The sequence below is a fragment of the Eutrigla gurnardus genome (assembly GCF_963514095.1).
Source record: "Eutrigla gurnardus genome assembly, chromosome: 15".
Taxonomy (NCBI): domain Eukaryota; kingdom Metazoa; phylum Chordata; class Actinopteri; order Perciformes; family Triglidae; genus Eutrigla; species Eutrigla gurnardus.
Genome location: NC_139938.1, coordinates 14155256 through 14176057, shown reverse-complemented (window position 1 = coordinate 14176057; position 20802 = coordinate 14155256). Strand labels below are relative to the sequence as shown.

General features: G+C 45.5%; 2 protein-coding genes across 2 annotated transcripts; one reads left to right on the top strand and one right to left on the bottom strand.

The window, feature by feature from the left end:
- Positions 1–328: 328 nt before the first annotated feature.
- scaf4a (SR-related CTD-associated factor 4a) lies at positions 329–8211 on the bottom strand. The gene is made up of 19 exons (XM_084028941.1): positions 8004–8211; positions 6610–6693; positions 6443–6487; positions 6193–6354; positions 5893–6025; positions 5601–5737; positions 5276–5461; positions 5081–5166; positions 4869–4944; positions 4388–4564; positions 4198–4256; positions 3861–4051; positions 3570–3670; positions 3319–3432; positions 3062–3218; positions 2800–2927; positions 1978–2131; positions 1640–1795; positions 329–1487 (listed from the first exon to the last, which is right to left on the bottom strand). The coding sequence occupies exons 1-19, from the start codon at positions 8031–8033 to the stop codon at positions 379–381; spliced, it is 3285 nt and encodes a 1094-aa protein (XP_083885067.1). The 5' UTR covers positions 8034–8211; the 3' UTR covers positions 329–378.
- Positions 8212–10008: 1797 nt separating this feature from the next.
- Positions 10009–19473, top strand: hunk (hormonally up-regulated Neu-associated kinase). The gene is made up of 9 exons (XM_084029876.1): positions 10009–10556; positions 13251–13543; positions 14263–14318; positions 14710–14845; positions 14957–15084; positions 16406–16532; positions 16660–16828; positions 17051–17213; positions 17990–19473. Exons 1-9 carry the CDS (start codon positions 10317–10319, stop codon positions 18742–18744), a joined length of 2067 nt encoding a protein of 688 aa, XP_083886002.1. The 5' UTR covers positions 10009–10316; the 3' UTR covers positions 18745–19473.
- Positions 19474–20802: the final 1329 nt, after the last annotated feature.

Below are 20802 nucleotides of genomic sequence, written 5' to 3'. Positions count from 1 at the left end.
AGCTAAACTCAAATTAACCTAAAATGGATAGCCATGTTAACATGCAAGCAGGAAATAACAGCTGACAGCCAATACTGAACTACAGCAATTTTTACGGATCGGTCATGTGTTTTCGAGCAACGGATGCAAATCCAAACCGCACCATCAGCCATAAAGTTTGAAAACAACCACTTTACATATGTTTGACAACACGTGTGGGAGATGTTTGTTTTAAAGACGTGATATTGCCCAGAAACTGTCAATTACCAAATGACAAAACTGTGACAAACTAGATTCCCATGCCAGGAGTTGAGGCTGACTATCGTCTTGAAAAACAACTTCACGTTGAATCTTTCAGTGGTTCATAGCAGTCTCTTGCTGAAAGAGCCATGCAGAAGTCTACGATGCTGCTTCCTGTTTTGTTACTGTGGGCTCACTTTGAGCTGGAGGTGAGGACACAGAGGGCATCGGCTCTTCTGCATCAGCAGTTGCCTCTGGGGGCGGAGCTAAAAGTTCAGAATCTGCCTTCTTTTCAGAAGCTTCCACACTTGGTTCTTTACTGGTTTCCATGGCAATCACGGGAGTCACAGGAGGTTGCTCTGTGCTGTTAGAGGTCCGAAATCTGTCCATGTTTTCCAGTTCGGCCAATCGATCATCCCTGTCCCACCGCGTGGCCCTCTCTCGCCGCTCCGACCGCCTTGGCTTGTCCCCTTCTTTTCCTTCAGCTCCCCTCCCTCGTTCTCGACTCCCTCCTTCCACCCTCCCTCTTTCTCCTCCCTCTCCCCTCCCTCGCTCCTTCTCCCCATCCTCACCCCTCCCTCGCTCCCTGTCACCATCCAGGCTATTCCTCTTCTCCCTCCAATCCCGTCTGTCTCTGTCTCGATCTCTGTCTCTCTCCCGATCTCTGTCTCTCTCAAATCCTCCTCCCCGATGACCTCCTCCGTCTTCTTGCCAGCCTCCGAGTCGGTCCCTTCCATCCATTCTATCACCGCCACCTCCTCCCCTCCCTCCATCACCAAATGGACGCCTTCCACCTCCAAAACCTCTCTCCCTCTCTCTATCCCTATCCCGGTCCCAGTCCCTCTCCCTCTCTGGCTCTCTTTCCCTGAATCCAGGCCGCTCTCCTCTAAACTGCCTGCCTTCCAATTCTTCTGGCCCCTCCATGACACGAGGAGCCCCTGGTCTGATAAAAGGAGGAGGACCTTGAGGAGGAGGCACATGCCCATGTGGAGGGAAAGGAGCCCTCATATTGTGGGGAGGGAGCATCCCAAAACCTCCTTTAGGTGGAGGGGGATCATGGTGCATCATCTGAGGGTGTGGCCCCCTTGGCATCATCTGTGGGGGCATGGGTGGCATGGCGGGGTGAGGGGGTCGTGGCCCATGGGGTGGAGGGAAACGCTGCATGTGTGGTGGTGGAGGAACCGGAGGATGCTGGAGTGGGATTATACCAGGGCGTGCACCAAGGAGACCACCTGGAAGAGCACTTGGAGGTCCACCTAACTGGTTACCTGATGGGGAAACAAATACAAAAAATTAGCTTTCATTTTAAACTTTCATAAATGTCCAATAGCACCCAGTTTTAATGGCCAAAGTCAAGTATAATTGACTTTAAAATGGTGAGGGCAGAATGAGACACCAAACCACAGGAAGAAAGACTGACCCATAGGGCCCATTTGATTGTTGAAGATGCTGGGACCCTCTGTGACCTCATCATTGTTCCTGTTTCCCAGACCAACTGGGTCCAGAGGTGGGTCTTCAACTCCACCTTTGGAGGGAGGTGGGGGACCGAGAGCCATGGCACCTGGGGGAGGGAAACCTGTGAGAAGAGGGGTGAAAGGAGTTAGGGTTCACTTGGTTTGGAAATAGGTGGGGACTTAAAAACTGGGCTTTTATTCAGTACTGATGAACATAATTCAAGAATAGCACTGTGTGAAAAGATAGATAAACTGAATGACAGCCAGTGAGAAACTGTGTGATGGCAACTGAAGGAGGGGCTACCTGGAGGCATCTGCATGGGGTTGAAACCAGGTCTGATGAAAGGAGGAGGGGGGACGCCTAGGGGGAAAGAAGGTGGAGGCATGCCTATGGGACCAGGAAAAACAGGAGGCTGGAGAGACCCCACACCAACCATCGGCTGCTGCATTGGATGGACCTGAGAACATTAACAGGAAATTACTGTTGATGTCAAAAGAGAAAGTTATTTGATATACATCACAGGGACACTATATACACCCGGTATGGATTTTTAATTAGATGCAAAGATTTGTGACAGATGGTGCTCAGATTACAGAAAACAGATGGTTATGATGCTGGATGTTACAGGGACTCTAATAATGCAAATACCACTGTTCTGATAACATAATAAAAAAATGATGAAGTTAATATTTGATGTATATGGTGGTCTGTTCCTGACAGATTTCCTAAAATATGACTTAAAAAAAAAAATATGGCTATAGTAATTATCAGAAGAAGAGACTGTTGTTATGTCTCCCTCTTTAATATGTACCTGTTTTATTTGAGGTTCATAACAGTACATTGCAGTTGTTGTTCTCATTAGTTTGCCATGTTAAAGAAATGTTTAAATATTGAAATGTTAACAGGAAATGTTTTGATATCTATATTGAGTGAAAAGTTACATTGATCAAGTAATGTGAAATAATCAAAATCAAAATAAATCGTAGAAAAGACATCGTTAGATTGTCGATTAATCGAAAAAATAATCGCTTTAAAAAATAGTCATTTGGGACAGCTCTACTACTGGACTATCGTCTCTCTAATCCAAAGAGTTTATACTGATCACATCTTGCATTTGTTGTTTACCTGTGCAGGAGGAGCAGTTGCGGCAGCCACAGGTAACACTTGTGCTTCCTCAGGCTGCTGTGACTCTGATTGGCCGTTGTGGGTGAGTTCCTCCAGGAGGCCAAGACTTTTCCTCACTCCAGTCCACTCTGGAAAAGACGATTCAGACATGTTTAAAAGCAGACTGATGAATACTCTGATATACACAATAGTGCAACTTGTTTCTGATGCATATTTCTATACAAGCATTTTATTCGCATACGTTCCTGATGTCAGTTTTTACCTGGTGATAAGGTGTCTACATCTAGTACGCCTCCTTCTTTTAGCTCCTCCAACTGAGCCTCTCTGATTTTAGACCAAGGTATGTAGGTGACACCCAGCTCCACGTCCCAGTACTGTTTGAACTCAGCCTTTATGCCTTTGTTCAAAGCCCAAGCAATCTGACAAGAAATAAAAACAATAAGGACATTAAATCAGACAATCCTGAGTTTTCTCCTGAATTTCTCTACTAAGCAGTAGCCTGTTGTGTTGCTCACTCACCTTGATAGCTTTCTGGTTCACTTTGTGAGATCCTCTACTCAGCTTCTGCAGAGCCTTGAAGGCATCTTGCCTGTGTATCATGACAATATAGGCACAGCCACGTGGAGGGATCATCTAAAGAAGGGAGAAAGACAAGCAGACAAGTGAAGAGAAAAATCCAGTTTTCATCTTTGAGAGAATGCGAATGTCATTGTACCAAACAATTTGGTCAAAGTTGGATAAATGGAACTGATTCATAGAAGTCCACTTACATTGATGGAATCTATCTGGCCAAACTCCTCCAGTAAACATGCAACGTCTTGCTGCTGTGTTCTCTTATCCAACTGGCCGACCCAGAGAGTTGTACTGCAAACTGGAAATGCAAAAGGTCAAAGGGAGGAAACATTATTAAAATGTTTATTATTTAAATTATATCATAACCAACTCAATAACCGCAACCATTTTATGAAATTATTAAAAACATACTGTGCACACCTATCAGGTAATTCCAGGTCCATGTCGTTATACTTAATAATTATGACCATAAGTGGAGAATGACTCACTGCTTAGTGTCTCGCTCTTGGGTGGTGGAAGGCCTTTCTGCCGTCGCTCTCTCTCCTTCTCCCTCTCCCGGCGCTCCAGCGAGCGAGGGCGTGGGGAATGGTGGCGCCGGTCTCTAGAGCGCGAGCGCGATCGCCGGTGCCTGGATCGTCGTGTCCGGGAATTAGAGCGTGACCTCCTCCGCTTTGGAGACCTGGAGGAAATGACATTTCTTCTCATGGTATGCTCGCAATCAATAAGCACAGGAAAGCAGCTTATCGGCATAAAACACGACAAATGGATAAGACAAGTTTACAGTGCTGAGAGAGAAGTTTGACACATTAAATCACAGACGCCTACCTGGAGCCAGAGTGTGATCCTCGACCTTGTCTGCCATCCCTCACATCCATTGACAAATCCTGATATGTTATGGAGAACGCATGGTTATGATCAAATGCATCATAATTTTACTGTAAATATACAAGTTTATACCTCCAATATAAAGGTATCGTGAGATTTTACATATCCTTCATCCTATTTATAAGTCTACCTGTTGTTGCTGGGCAGCATTTTGGGGAGGGTATAGCCCTGGGAAGCCTGGAGGCCCGGTAGAACCAGGTAGGGGCTGCCCTGGCAAAGCATGCCCCATAGGAGGTATCATAACTGGGAAGCTTTGCCCTGGCGGTAAACCATAGCCCTGGAGCTGGCCATTAGGAGGGAGAGGAACCTAAGAAAGACAACAGAAATCAATATTGTACACGTACAACAGGTTTTTCCAGATCTAAAATTCAATTTGAAAGAAAATACATTTTAAAAAAATCACTTATTATGAAAATGATGCCTTCTATATAAAAAAGTGTATATACTGTACATAATAAATGTATTATGTTAACTTATTGTTGTAAGAAAAGCTAAAATTGTTGTATTGACAGGAAACTGCAAAGCAATCAAAGTATTAGATGGCCAGTAAAGATTTTTTTTTTTTTTTACAATTAACATTCTCATTAACAATCAAAGTGTGTCCTTATTACCTGTTGTGAGGGGTCTTGCAACATGTTAATCATTGGCGGTTTAAAGTGCTGTGGGAACCCTGGAGGCTGCTGCATACTGTGATAACAAGAATATCCCATTAGCTTCACAGATTTTACTTCATTTTAAAGAATACATTCTCTAATTTATCCCACTCCCCGACTTCTTGGCATCGCACAGCTGCTGGATTACGCACAATACATCGAGGACTTACAAGGAGGCATGTGATGACATTTCATCCTTCTTTGAGTCTTCTCCAACTTCTGGTTCATCATCATAGTCAAAGCGGTCCAGCAACTTCTAAAAGAGAGGTAACGAATGTTGATGTTTTTAATCCGAAACCTTAAATGACCTATACTCCACGCACTGTCTTACAAAGTATAAACAACCGTATTTAGTGCACACCCACCGCGTCAAAGGCTGTCTTCTGCTGAACGGCTTCGGAGGCTTGCGTGGGCAGAGGCGGTTGCGGGGCGACCATGACGTGGCCAGCTGTGACATTTTGGGCCTGCGTCTGACTGCTATGGACAGGAGGCGGAGGGTTGGTGTCAGGCTTCACTGGCTGCTGCTGAAAGTTCTGGAGCATCTGTTGAAGCTAAAATGCCAGTGGCACAAAGTGTAAAAAGAGGTATAAGCGAGGGTCTGCAAGAGAGATGTGCAAGTGAAGATAATACAAGCAAAATGACTGTGGTCAAAGCTAATACCAGGCTTCTCTGGTACGCACACACACGCACCTGCTGACCCTGTGTGGACTGGAAGAGCTGTGCCACAGCAGCAAAAGCATCAGAGTTTTGCAGCTGTGCAGAAGATGTAGTGGTGGAGTTTGCCATTACCGCAGTAACTGGCTCTTTGGCTGGAGGTGGGGAGGAACCTGAGGGAAGAGACACAGCATGACCATGTGTGTGAGTAGCATACTGATGCCTTCAGTGTATCAACATTACACTGCATGCAGTTAAGAACTGAAAGCAATAGCATGGACTTCCAGTAATCAATACTGCCTTCCTTGTGTGTACAAAGACAAGTTACCTGGGTCATCTGAGCCCATGTAGGGTGCAGCAGCACTGCTAGAGCCAGCTGCCATGTCCAAGAGGGGCTGAATAATCTCGATTTTGAACACCCCATTCTTCTGCCACAGGTTCAACACCCGCACAATCTTACTCTACAAAAGAAAATAAGAAAGCAAGGAAATGAGTGAAGTAGAGTGACAGTAAGCTGATTAAGGTGAAGATTTGTCATTGGAGGGGACAAAATCCTTCAACCCCAATTTGGTAGAATTGTAACTCCACACTACAGTCCACAATATTCATCAACTGGCTGTTTTCTTACCCTGTCCTCTATTGGGCAAAGGCAGAGGTTCTCAAACGTTCCTGTGATGTTTTTGGTGAACCTTGGGCCAAACACGTCCTTATCTGATCCAAACTGGTGTCTGGACTGCCTAACAATGGAATCCACCACATACAAGCCTGCTATCTTATACTCGGGCTTGCACTGGAGAGAGCAGAAGGAGAAAACAGATTTACATTTTTATTCATGTTTGGTGAGGTGAAAATGAGGAATAAATGAATTAAGATCTCACCTTTTTGATGAACTTTTCCACAATCTGGACCACGTGTTTGTAGAGCTGAGAAAGAGAGCATGTTATCATCTAGATATAGGCTCAAAATAAGAGATATATTACAGAGAATACAGTTCACATATATGTAAAAGTAACTCAAAACAAAGGAATGCAAAATTCATTCTCACTTTCATAGCTTTGATGGCCGATTTGGTGATGGAGATCATCTTTGCCCGAGAGATTGGAGGCTTGGAGTCCATCAGTGAGAATAACTACAAAGTAGATGATAGATGAGTGAGATGGGGAAGGTCATTGGACAGCAGGGGGGAAAAACAAATAACACAATAAGTGTGATGCAAATCATTCCCAAACTCTCATCTTCCCACACCAAAGAGAAACATTTACATGACAACATTTGTCCATCTTCTACAAAGCCTCGGCACATGCAGACACTCCAAACTCTATCATGTGGTTTTGTTAAATACAATTTAACTCCTCCTCCTCAGGACTATCTAAAAATGGTACATATTCCCTATTTTGAAGTGAGGATCTAAGACGTCAACACACAGCAGCATAACTCATGTTACATAGAACCACAAGATCACTCCGAAATAAGAAATAAACCCAATACAGTTGACCAGATATCTGCTTTTAAGGATGCTAAAGTATCTTGGTAGCTGTGTGCTGCAATAATCTATCACGTTGCCTATCTCAAGCTAACCTAAGTGATCCAGCATCTGAGAGAAACTCATTTAGACATCCATGACGTGCATGTTTGCTCTTTTCACGTGTATGTGAAGTTAACACATTAAATCAGAAGGTGGTTTACATTCATAAACAACTACCGGTTGTGCAAGACAGAAAATGCTACTCAGAGCACAAGACATTTTTCATGAACCATCAGAAACAGCTGAGACCAATATGAGTTGCAGCAACAAACAAATACCAGGATCAGCTGATACTGTTAAGTGTGTTGTTTGTATTTTCTACCATTCAGTGCCACAGTTACAGCCAAGGGGGGGACATTACAATGAGCAGAAAGGAGGACCATAAACACAGATGATGACCTGACTAGGCCAGCATCAGCCATCAGTCTCCAGGCCTTACAGCAACTTAGCCTGGCATCTTCCAAACACACACAAACAGCCGCTACATATCACTGAAACGGCTACGGACATGTTTGTGTGTAAGCTTGCAACAACAACAATAGGACACTGTTTGCTAGTAGCACCAATGTTAGTAACCATGCTCCCACTAGCTAAAATAAACGTTGGTTTTACCAACTTAGTGCAAGGTTACTGCCACCAGCAACTGACTGCTGTTGCGTTAGCTTGCTAGCAGGCGGAAATCATAACGTCTGTTTCGGTGCCGACGTTACTTCTGCTGCAGGTGTATCCACAGCACGGACGCTAACCCAGTTAGCCCTAAAAGCCAGGTACGGTGGACGAGTCCGGCTAGCTCGCAGAGCAGGCCCACCGGTCAGTCCTGCTCGGATAGCACCAGAGCAACACAACACCATAACCAGCAACCAGCCAGACTCGGTGACTTCGGGCTCTCAGCGAGCCTCGAAGGCCGTTTTTACCTCGTGGTTGAAGGCGTTGACGGCGTCCATGATTGCCCAACGCTGCGAGCCTTTCGCCTAACTCCCGATTCCCCCGCTTGCAGCGATCTTTATTCGAGGAAGGGTCGGTACAACATGTCCGCTCCCGGTTGCTAACGACAGTTAGCCTAGCATCGGTAGCTCTCGGGTCGGCGGGCACGGCAAAGCATGATGGGATTCGGTGTTGTTGTTACAGCTTCGGCCACCTGGTGGCAGTGTTGTAGGGGATTGGAAATATGTGCAAAGGGCATAGGGCACACAACGGACCCACAAATACATCATTTGACAATATTTTCTGGGATGATAACAGTCTGGAAGACGATCCAATTAGGTAGTAAAAAAATATCAATACCCCCCCCCCCCCCCAGGACAAAAGTTAGTTTCTGACCCCATTGATTCCAGCTCCACCTAACGACCCAAGTCGTCTTCACAACACCTTTAAATAGGCAAGGCAACTTTATTTGTATAGCACATTTCATACACAAGGCATACTCAAAGTGCTTCGCATCATAACATGTCATAAAATAAAGTGAAAAAAAGAATTAAAATAAAATAAAATAGGATGTATTGTAGTTTCTAGTTCAGTTTACTACTAGAACATTACCATTATCTCAGAACCATTGACTAACACTGCCACAGGACCGCTGTACCCCCCAAACAGATCACCTTTATGGATGATTCCAATTATTTTTTATTTTACAGGATACTGTTGAACCCCAAGGACACAGAAAACGTGCTTTAAATCATTATTTAACCAACGAATGGATGCAAATTCAAAAGTTCAGCAAGTGCAGGCTGACTCATGTCTAAAATAGGACTGACTGCGTGTTCTTGTAGTACCGAGGGACTCCAATAGATGGTGGTATACTTACACTTTTGGCTCCACGTGTGAGCGTCTGCTCTGGTGTCTAGAAAGCATGGTCCAGCAGGCAAGTACACACTGTATGTGCAGATGCACTCTTCTCACTCCTTCCAGGAACCCATCCAAGGAGTGAATACAACAGAGCACACCTGCACAAAAACATTTGATGCAGTAATGCCACAAACTGCCACCTGATAAGGTGAATCAACACCACAGTGACACAGACTCAAAAACAGACACTTCACATGTTCATTCCTGTTGCAGGGCTGTTCTATTGGAATTCGTCACTATCAGGTGTTTATTATTTTGTAAGAAAACGTCAGATGAGCCGGAGCTGAAGCCAAATACAGGAAGAGAATAACTGTCACCCCTTCTTGCAGGTGTCCTAATAAACACGGTGTTAACTAGGCCAGTGGAGCCGATGAGTGAGGTGGGAAAAAAACGCTTCTTTGTCTGCCGTACTGGAGCACAACTTTCTATAGTTGGCACGACTCCAAGTTCAAGCAACAACCATAATGAAAAATTGCAATATAGTGAGATGATGGCGCGTGTATATGAAATTGGCGATTCATCACAGGCAACGTGTATTGCCAGGATACACCTCTATGCCAGCTCAATTAGAGGATTGTAGGGGTCGCGCGGTGCACAATGGACCCACATGGTCTAAACACATTTGGCTCATTTACGCACAGTTCCTCGCGAAATAAACATGACAATGCAATAGCGACCTAAGGAATGGCAATGCATCTCTACACAGTTGCAGTGGCAGTGTTGTTGCATCTTCTCTTCCGCCTGCAAATGCATTCTTTGTTCACAGCCGTGTGCGATATGAGCGCACCGTGCGTAACAGCGGGGCGCAGCGCTGTGCCGGGCGGAGTTGTCCCCCTTGTTCTCTCACAAGTGCTCCGCCCGCCCTGCGCTGATTGGATTGGAACTAGCCCCGGCTATCACCACTGTACGAGGGGGCTGTGTTGTTTTTGTTTTTTTCACCCACACAGTAAGAAACGCCCCTCCATCCATATGACCGGTAAAGTCAGTTCAAACTGAAGACACGCTGCCTGCACGCAGACCGTTCAGGAGACGTTCACGCGCGGAGGGACGCAGAGTAAGAGCCGACAGATGTTTATTTTTTCTAAAAAAAGAAAAGCCTCACATGTGCGAAGACAGGTTGCATCACTTTCGATGATTGAGTCTGACGTTTTCCCAGATTGGTTCCCATCTAAGCCGACACACTCATCAAGTGTCGGAATCTGCTGAGTGCGCTCCACTGGATGCCGTGGGCGAACAGGTGGCGCAAGCTCCGCTTCCTTTAATTTGTTATTAGGGGCAAAGACGCAGGCACGTTAAGCATTTAATACCCGCCCTTTTAAGGTGGACGAGCTGCGGAGAAATCTCTCCCTTGTTGCAAGGGGACATTTGTCAAGGGAGCTGTGATGCCAGTTGCAGACAGCGACATGGTTGTAGACAACGGCCACGGGTTATACGAGGGGAGAACCCCGAGCAGCGCCGGGAATGACAGCATCCTCCCGGCCTCGCTGTGCAGTCCCGCGGCGGACATCCTCAAGAACTTCTACCACACCAAGCGGGTCGGGAACTATCTGATCGGCAGGAAGCTGGGGGAAGGATCGTTCGCCAAAGTTAGAGAAGGTCTCCACGCGTTGACTGGGGAGAAGGTAAGACTGCTGGTTGATTAAATAACGTGTCATAGGCCTATATTGTACTGTTTTTTATTAAAACGCATCTTGTGATCCTATCACGTTTGAATTAAAGTATTACATGCAGTTAAAAGTAACTTTTGAGGGGGAAAAACACTTTTTTCCTCTCTTTCTTTTCGAAAACTCTTGAGTTTGACAATATTCGCCTGTCGTGTAACATTTAAGATCACTGGCATGCAGCATGGGTAATGGTGATATGGATTCAAATGTCATTTTTAGTGGACAGTGTCAGCTGTTCCTGCATGTCAATTAAGAACAGCCTCACCTGTTTACACTGACAGGTGAGGAGTTTTTTTGCATATTTAGACACATTGTTGGATTTTTTTCAATGTGTCTTACTCTTACTTTCTCAGAGAAAGTTATCAGCCCAATTTGCAATGGGAGGCTTTGTGTGTGAGCTCATGCGGCACCCACCAGCTGTTGAACTCAACCATATGCACAGCAGGGCTTGTTTTCTGGCCAAGCTCTAGTGACAATATTTACTTTTTGTGTGTGTGTGTGGAGTGAGAGAGGCAGGCAGGGAGAGAGAGATGCTCATCCTTTCCCCAACATGTGTTGGATAACTAGCTGTGCCTTTTTCTTATTCTCTTCTTTGTCTGCTGCTGCTGCTGCTGGTGGTGGTGATCTCACCGCTATGGGCGCGCAGGCCTGTGATAGGGACAGAGAGGGAAATTGGCCGGCCTATGAGAGAGCAGAGTCGCTACTTGCATATGAAATTGTGTCGTTGATAAATGGGCTTCAGCCTCATTAAGATTCTGCCAGCACAAGGCTTTGATATGGACCACCATTGGCCACTGGTTGCCTTTGTCTCTCCAGGCTGTTTTTGAGGGGCAGCCAGGCCATTTGCATGTTGGAAAACAAGTACCCCCCCCCCCCCCCCCCCCCCCCTTTTTTCTTCTTCTTTAGTGTCCCTTCATGTCTGTTATGCACAAGAGAAATATGTGCCAAAGAAATTAATATTTAGCATATTAAAGCATATTAAATATTAGCTCATCCTGTGCCCCCCCCCCCTATTCTGTTTCTGCGAGCAGAAAAGAAAGCGCTCCTGTCTTCGTCCCTTCCCTCGTACTCTTTGTTGAGGATGATGCAAACGCTGGCAATCACACAGTCAAGCAGAGCACATGCTCTCTCAGCCTTTACGCGCTCTCTCTCTCCCTCTCTCATTTAGGGTCTAACAGGCGCTGGGGGGGGGGAGCGGAGGGCAGTGGGTTTATTCAAGCAGAAGAGTAGTCCGGGGTGGGGGGGAAAGGAAACACAGTTCAGGACTCCCAGAGATCCTTTTTTAGCATCACGTCAGTGAGGATGCAGGGATGAGAGGCTGTGTGTTTACAGGGGGGGGTTTGAAAGTGAGGATAGTCAAGAGATGCTGCTGTCATGGTCAGGGGGCTAGGGAGGTCATATGCATGTGTTTTTGATGTCTGTAACCCACTTTCCCCTCCATACCCCCCCCCCCCCCCCCCCCATTCTGTCTGAGGGAGGCCTGATAAACAACTGAATCCCCCGAAAGCCCCCTGGCTGGGTACACCCCTCCCCCCCTCTATATCCCCAAACCCCCCTCTCTACATATAGACCAGCCTACTGTAAATACAGTGCCCCACCCCCACCCCCACACACACCCTACACCACTTCAGCCCTTCGTATCCACGCTGCCTGGCGTAAACACGGCCCATCTATTACTGTATTGTGACGGCTCGACACACACACACACACATATACACTCACACACACACACACACACACACACAGAGCCAGGTTTAATTAGCAGCCGTAAAAAGGTTTTCAGGGGTGAATCAATTATCAGAGATGAAAGGACAAAAGTATAAAATATAGACAAGCTGAAGGACAGAAGAAAGAGAAGACACACACACACTCACACACACTTTTACCATTTCATTAATGGATATGGTGATTAGTTTCGCTGGTCATGTCTTTCCATGTCTGTGGGCTCTCCTTGAGATGATTTGCTGTGTGTGATAGCCATGCTCTTGAACTCGGTCTAGACGGGACACAAGGAGAAACGGGCGTAGGATGAAATAGAGTAGATGGGTGTGTTATTGAATGTAATTAGCTACGGAGGGTGGAGTGTTTGTCATTATGGACATGTTCTGTGACTTTTATGAGGAGACTGCCTGTTTCTTCCCCAATGACAAAACAAGGGTAGAGAGAAACATGCTGCTGTGAGTAATCAAAGAAAAAAGAACATAAAAACTCAACTGAAAATCTTTTTTGGCGCCACTCCTCGTGTGTGCTTAGCTGCAGCTAAACTGTGGCAAATGGGGGAATATCAGCTCTCCATTTGGTGTTAGCACCTCCTCAACAGATAGGGTAACATTTGCTTTTCCCCTAGTTTATGATGGTTCACTAACCCCTCCACCACACACACACACACACACACACACACACACACACCTCCCCCTCCTGCAGCCTCGGGGCCCTATAGCGCCTGGGTTGCCCCACATTGGCAGCAGCTGTGAGGGAGCGGTCAGTGTAGAGTTATGTATCCTGCAATGGAGCAGCTCGTCACCTGTTACACTACAACTCTGAAAACCCCTCCCCAAGACGTGCTCTATTCTCCATGGGAATAAATCACAATATATGCTGCTAAAATTAGATCCTCACCTCTTATCTCTCGCCTGTCTCAATTTTTTTCAGGTGGCGGTGAAGGTGATTGACAAGCGAAAGGCCAAGAAGGACTCCTATGTGACCAAGAACCTGCGGAGGGAGGGCCACATCCAGCAGATGATCCGCCACCCCAACATCACGCAGCTGCTAGACATCCTGGAGACGGACAACAGCTACTACCTGGTGATGGAGCTGTGTCCCGGCGGGAACCTCATGAACCGCATCTACGACAAGAAGCGCCTGGATGAGCGGGAGACTCAGAAATACATCCGGCAGTTGGTGCTGGCCGTTGAGCACCTTCACAGGGCGGGTGTGGTGCACAGGTAAAAAAAACAAACAAACATAAAAACACTTACAATTCTGCAGACAAATGCAGAGAAAACACACACATGCTTTCCAATGCCAGAGCAGAATTTGTATATACGCCTAAATATTGACAGTTTTCCATGAATCCGAAAGCTTTGTGCCGTTTGTGGGTTAAAGCTGACTTTAAGATTTCTGATCCTCTTTTTCAAAGTGTGGGTTAAGTCTGTGTACTGTGCACATTACTGGTAATCCACAAATAAATATATGACATGCTTTAAGAGCTTTCCAAGAGAGCTGCGAACAATTTCTTAAAAGATATATATAATACCATTTCTGGATTTCTGTGCGCTCTTTACGGATATTAATAATTCCATTGTATTTCTATAGTAAATAATGTTTCATCCTATGATGAAATGTTTGATTTGATTTAGGGGAAGAAAAAAAAAAACAGACACTGCGTCTAAATCAAATTCAAGTTCTTCCTGGGAATATGAAGTTCTTTGTTGCTCAGAGCCTGGGAACTAAACTTCTATCATGGTGAGATGGCCTATGCAGATAACTGTATAACAGGATTTCTAGGAGGGATCTGGAGGCACACAATAGACCCTGAAAATCAGCCAGCGTGACCCACATGGGAGGGGTGTGTTTGTGTGTGGGGGGGGGTTGACCTCTCCTACTTCTGCATTGTATGATTAGAAGTAATCTAATGTAGATTGTGACACTCTTTGTTTTGCAGGGATCTGAAGATAGAAAACCTACTGTTGGATGAGCAGGACAACATCAAGCTCATAGGTAACACATATTTACTGTATCTAACTCACTGTATCTTTCTTTCACTGTTTTTTCTGTATGTAAAATGTGCACAAATTCCATACATTTATTCATAAATAAGAAATGTCTCACTGCAAAGAAAAGTAATAATCATCATCAAGCGACTAATAGTAAAAAGGGGGCCTTTGATGCCGGTTACTTTACAGTAATTAAAAGATTTCCTCCGTCGGAGGGGAACATGCAGAGAGTCACACATGTGGTGAAAGGCTAAGATCCTGTTAAAACCTTTACAAGCTCTCACCTCGGTGCTAATCTACCTCTGTTTGTTTGTGTAACACTGTGGTGGGGGCGACTCCTTTAATGAGCTGAGAACCCAGAAACAACGCTCACCCCTCCTCTTCTGTCCCGTCAGATTTTGGCCTCAGTAACTGCGCAGGCATTCTGGGATACTCGGACCCATTCAGCACCCAGTGTGGAAGTCCGGCCTACGCCGCCCCAGAGCTGCTCTCCAGGAAGAAGTACGGGCCGAAGGTGGATGTCTGGTCCATGTGAGTGCATATGATTTTTTTGTTTTTGTTTGCCAGATAACTTTATTATTATTTTTTAATCCATGAGTGCACCCTGAGTTGAATTATCTGTTGTTTTTTGTAATCTTCCAGTGGTGTGAACATGTACGCGATGTTGACTGGGACTCTGCCCTTCACCGTGGAGCCCTTCAGTCTCCGAGCCCTGCACCAGAAGATGGTGGACAAGGAAATGAACCCTCTACCTCCCTCGCTCTCCACAGGTAAACAATGACGGCACACCTGTGTGATCAATCAGAGGTGACAGGACGACGCGCTGGCTCTGTCAACTCATCTATTTAAAAGATAAACCGGCTGCTCAAATTCCACTGTAATCAGCCCTCGGTGTAAAGCGGACGTGTTTGGAGTTGAAAATATACATGGTGTGTAATTAAGTTTGTTTTTGTTTGTGAGTGACAATGAGATATGTCGATGTTACTCCTGTTTGCCAAGTGACTCAAAATCTGTGTCTATCGGTGTTCTTTGTTTAGCCTTTTTGATTTGCTGCTTTCAGAAGCTTTTTTTTTTTAAATGTCACTGGACTAAAATAAGTAAACTAGTAAAAAACTACAGTACGGGAGAACTACTATCCAAACAAGAAGTAAATTATTCTTTAATAACTGTTCTTTTAAATCTATTAAGAGAAACACTCAATCATATCACATCATATCTGTGGGTTTACTGAGAAATCAGGCAACAGACCGGTGCAGCCATGAGCAGGCCCACACACATTATCCTCGAGGACGTATTTCTCAAGAATTAACTTGAGAAATAATAGGCAGGAAAACCATCCTGTCAGTCACCCGATAATTACCGTTGACATATTTGGTGTATGACCAAATCTGCCTAAATCTCCACGTATGCCAAAATTAAAAAAAAAGAAGCTGTTAAGAGACAGAAAACACTCCTCATGTAAGAAGTCAACAAGTGCACTGACAAAACTGCAAACTGTCAAAACTGTGGAACAGGTTTCAAATGACCTTCCATTCTTCCAAGTTGCTGGCTTTGCCCGCACAAGATTTCCAGATAAAACCGATCACATCTGTCAGACTTCCAGAGAAGTCACTGCAGTTCCAAGAGAAGTGATCGCATTTTTACAGCTAATTAAATTAATGTAGTACGCTCTTCGCTGGAAGCTGCAACACCTATCATTAGGTCTTTTATTTACTGTAAGGTGACCTTGAGTGACAGAAAGGCGCCTATGAAATAAAATGTATTATTATTATTATTATTATTAGACCGTCCCTCTCAAGTACCAGGTAGGGATTGCATAACGCAGTTATGTAAGTAGCCATTAGTCAAGCCACTGACCTCGATGTATCATCTCATCTGTCTTACGTTGGAACGGAAGCAGATGAGGAGGATGAAGGCTAAGTTTGCTGTCGGTGTGACGGCACTGTGACGGGACAAGGGGGATTGTGAAACTTGTACCTCATCACAAATGAGGCGATAGTCACATAACAGTTGCATAGCTGTATTGGAAAATGTTCCTCTTTATTTGACGAATCCTTTAGCTTATGAATATCTCTGCTCTCTCCATCTTAGCCGCCATCTGTCTTCTGAAGAAGCTTCTTGAACCAGATCCCAACAAGCGTCCCAATATCCATCAGGTGATGGCTGACTCCTGGCTACAGTTGGCCAACAAGAACACAGGGGCCCCGTACCTCAACAGGTAGGCTCCTTTTTTTAAGTAATATGCTATTTATCTGTGTCTATTTGTTTTTACGAATCTCTTTTATCACAAATGTAGAAATCAACTTTTTAAGCATCTCGTTCTCCGTTCCCCTCTCTGCGTCCAGGATCCACATCGAGGAGATAAACCACACGGTGTTGCTCCACATGACGGAGAAGATGAGCTACAAGCACAGCGAGGTGCTGAGCGCCGTCCTCACCAACCGCGCCTGCCACACTCTGGCAGTCTACTTCCTCCTCAACAAGAAAATGAAGAGACTCTCCAAAGAGTACAGGGTAAGCGCTGCCTTGGCAACACCTACCCCACGCTTTCTCAGGAAACAATCTTAGCTTGTATGCAAAACACGCGGTGTGTTTTGCATACAAGCTAAGAAGTTTGTGAGTGACATCTGACATGTTGTGCCCCACAAAGGGTTACAACTGAATAATTATAATAATATGAGGTGTCAAAATGTGGTTGCAGAACCGGTTTCGCCAACCTACTCTTTGTCTGTTTAGGAGATGCAGTTCCAAGAAAAGAAGAAGGGAGAAAAGCAGAAAAGCGAATACTTTCAGACCCAGTGGAGGAAGCACGTCGACAAGCTCACCATCCCCCCCAAGCAGACGCCCGTCTACCTGGCTGTCGCCAAGGGGCCCAGCAAGGAGAAGAAGCACAGAACAGGTGAGGGGGTCATGTGGTGCAGCGCAAAAAAACACTTATGTAAGGTGCAGCATATTGGTTTTGAAAAGTAGTTTAATTACTCTATCTTTAATTCCATCTATTTTACAGGGTAGGTTGACTGAGCATGCATGTTCTTCACACACACGTAGTAACCCAACGTCCATCCACTCCTCCATCCATCCATCCATCCATCCATCCATCCATCCACCTGTTGTTTGTCTGTCCATCCGTCCAACCACCCACCCATCCATCCATCCATCTGAGAGGAAACATCCTGGACAAGTTGCTAGTTAATCATAGGGAGAGCACCCAAACAATGTTGTGATTTTAATTTACCAGATGAAATGACTGTGAAAATACAGAAGTAAGTATACCATTTGGAATTCAACTGAATTTAATACAAATTTTTAATGCAAATAACGAGAAGGACCCTGGGGGCAAACGTGGGGCCTAAGCTTCTCTCCCTCGCCTCATTTGCCTCTAAGTGGTAGAAAGCATATAGGTTGTTCTACATCCAGCATGTCAGGGCGGGCTGGTCTTCACAAGTTTGAAACCTGTACAGAATGTTCCTGTACCTTTACACCTACTTGTTACATGACCTCGGATGATTATGTCTTCGCCGACATGACATATATATTCTAGACACACGAGGCACTCAGTGCTGCAGTTTCTCACTACAGTTGTCTGCGTCTTACGTAAAAGATGAATATTTCAAATGTTTGCTTGAAAATATTTCATCATTTTAACGACGCTTGTCATCTCCTTTCCGCCCTCAGGTCTTTTGCGTGCCATAACTGGTGGTCACCGTAATTCACCGTTGGCGCCGCCCGGCACCGTCGCCTCTTCCTCCATGGAATATCTGGAGATCCAGCCTCTCTTTTCCAACACTCCTCAGCAGAGGCGGCGCCTGGCCACCCTCCCGCAGGTCAACACGAGCCCGGAACACAACGTACCTGCCCCGCCGGCGCCGTCACCCATCGGCATGCATTCCTTCGGCTCCCTCTCCAAAGCCGAGCAGATCGAAGACACCCCCGCCTCGCCCTGGTACAAGCTGACAAACGGGACGCTGTCCCCGCCACGACACGTCTCCGCCTTCCAGCCCGACTCCTCTTACTTGAAGAAGGCCACCATCCCCAGTCCTCCCGTTCTCATCGTCAACCCGCAGCCCAAGAAGAGCATCTCGTCAGATTGGGGAGGTTCTTCCGACACTAGCGGTAGCCCTCCGAGCACCATAGGAAGCCCCCCAGGCAGCTCCGCTTTCAGCCCCCCGAAGTCCGCCTTCAGCGCCCTCAACCCAACCTCGGCCTTCAGTCCCCCGTCCAACAGTGGCAGCAGCGATCCCGACAGCCCGACGCACCGCAGCAAGTTCCCCTCTATGGGGATCGGACAGATCCTGAAGAAGAAGGTTACAGCCCAGCTACAGCCGTTCTCCTTCCGGCCGGAGCAGGTCGTTGAGGAAGTGGTGTCCCCGCCGCCCTACCCCATGCAGACTCTCCTCTGTGCTTCAGGTGCACTCAAGACCCTCTGCTGAGGGGCGAACGAGAAGAGAAAATGAAAAAGAAAGAGACTGAACTCAAGGCCCCTCGCAACATTTAGTTTAAGTTGGAGAGGTCTTCCAGAGCGGCCTTTTGAACTGTCCCTTTATTGCGACTGAGCCACTTTTTTCGACGCAGACCTGATGGTTTAAAAAGGTTTCGAGGGAGCGTATACAATATTGTACATTTTTTGGTACTCGTTATGTAATAAGAGGTGGTGACGTCGAGAAGATGAGATTTGAAACAGATCCCTGAGCAATGAATAAACCTCGCTGTGGCCTAGATTCAGACTGGACACATGCACATCCATACACGTCACACACTGTATTATAGACTGAGTCTCTTATGTAATATCGCTGTAACTGGTTACTAATTGAGCCGCAGACTGATTCACACCAGCTAACAGGCCCCAACTCTTCCCCTGCCCCTGATTACATGTAATAAATGTCTTGTCTCGTTGTCACGTTAAAAATTATACCCACTGACTTCCAGCCAGCTGGCACTGTATCAATGCTGACTGGGCCAAGGAGCTCACTGCACTATCCTTAAAAACCAAAACCTGTACTAACAGTGTTTACCATCTCCTTACCTCACTGCATTACTCCTACATTACTGTATAGCAGCAGTTGATTGTGACATGCTTGAGCGTTAGTGCCATTAGATTCAGAACACCGGACTAGATGTAGGTGCCAAGAGAAACGTCGTACTCTCACTTTTCTAACGTTCTCACCAACTATACCTGATAATATTTCACAGCTATAACTTCTATACGTGTTACATCACCTCTACGCCCCACAGGGAAACTGTCAGAGTCTTAGCTATAAATTACTCACAGCCTGTTCGTAGAAAAAATAAAAATAAAAAAAAAAAGTTTAGAAAAAAATCATCAAAAGCCTTATGTAACTTGAGAACGAAAAGCGGTACGAGGGTGGGAGGATCACGAAAACCACCCGTGGAAATTCTTTTGTCTTAATACTGTAGTTTGTGCAATAGTCTTAAGTGTTAACTGCAATGACGAGTATTTGCCAAGAGCTCTCCGAGAGTTATGTGAAAATTGTGCTTGTAAATAACAGTCCGACTCCTTCTTTCTTATGACGTTCTCTATGAAGGGATTGTAAAAATGTTTGTCGAGCTGGCATTTTTTATGTCTTAGGCGCTTCATAAAACTATTTGGAGAAAAAAAAAAAAGGCTTCCACAGGCACATGAGGCTTCTCACTGTTAAGATACTGTTGAATCTCTTCCTGTCCGGATGGAAAAAGTTGCATGCAATGTTCACGAGTCCAACTGTACTGTCAGCATTTGAAATTTACGTCTTTGTACCTTTTTTTCGGGTTGATACTGAGATTGATACGGATTCCAGATGGGGGGGCGGGTCTTTTGTAAGATTTTTTTAATGGACGGTTTTTTTTGAGTGTCAAGAGATTTCTATGCTGTATAAAGTATTTTAAATATTTATACTGAATCCATTATGTGTCTGTCTGGTCTTTAAAATGCACCTAACTGTCTGGCTATGTGCAGACATGGCAATATACCAAATCAAAATTAAGAATTAATACACTTAAATGACTATAATAAAGTTAGTTATCTCACCATAATCCACAGAATCCAACATTCTTGTTCATTTCTGTATAATTTAAACAGAACCTGAGGTGTAAAACTCTCGGCTCTGGGAACACTTGGCTGCGGGAGGCTCCACGTTTCTTTACGACCTCAATGTGCCACTTGTCTCACATACCGTGTATCCATTTCCCATGGGACACCTGTGGCGGGTAAAAAAAGAAAAAAAAAACACACACTTAGAACAGCTGAAGGATCCCGAGGACCGACACACACACATGACCCTTCCCTCTTCCCTCACTGTAAGATACTAATCCACTCAGCTGTGGCCCCCCCGATCATAAACCTCTTTGGGTGACACTGGCCTGACGAGACAAAAGAAGGGGGGGGATCATCAAAGCTCCGAGACAAACACACGGGCCCGGGACAACACAAACAGGGCCGTCCGATTAAAGCAGCGTGGCTAAGCCGATAAAAGCCAAGGGGCAAGAGTGGC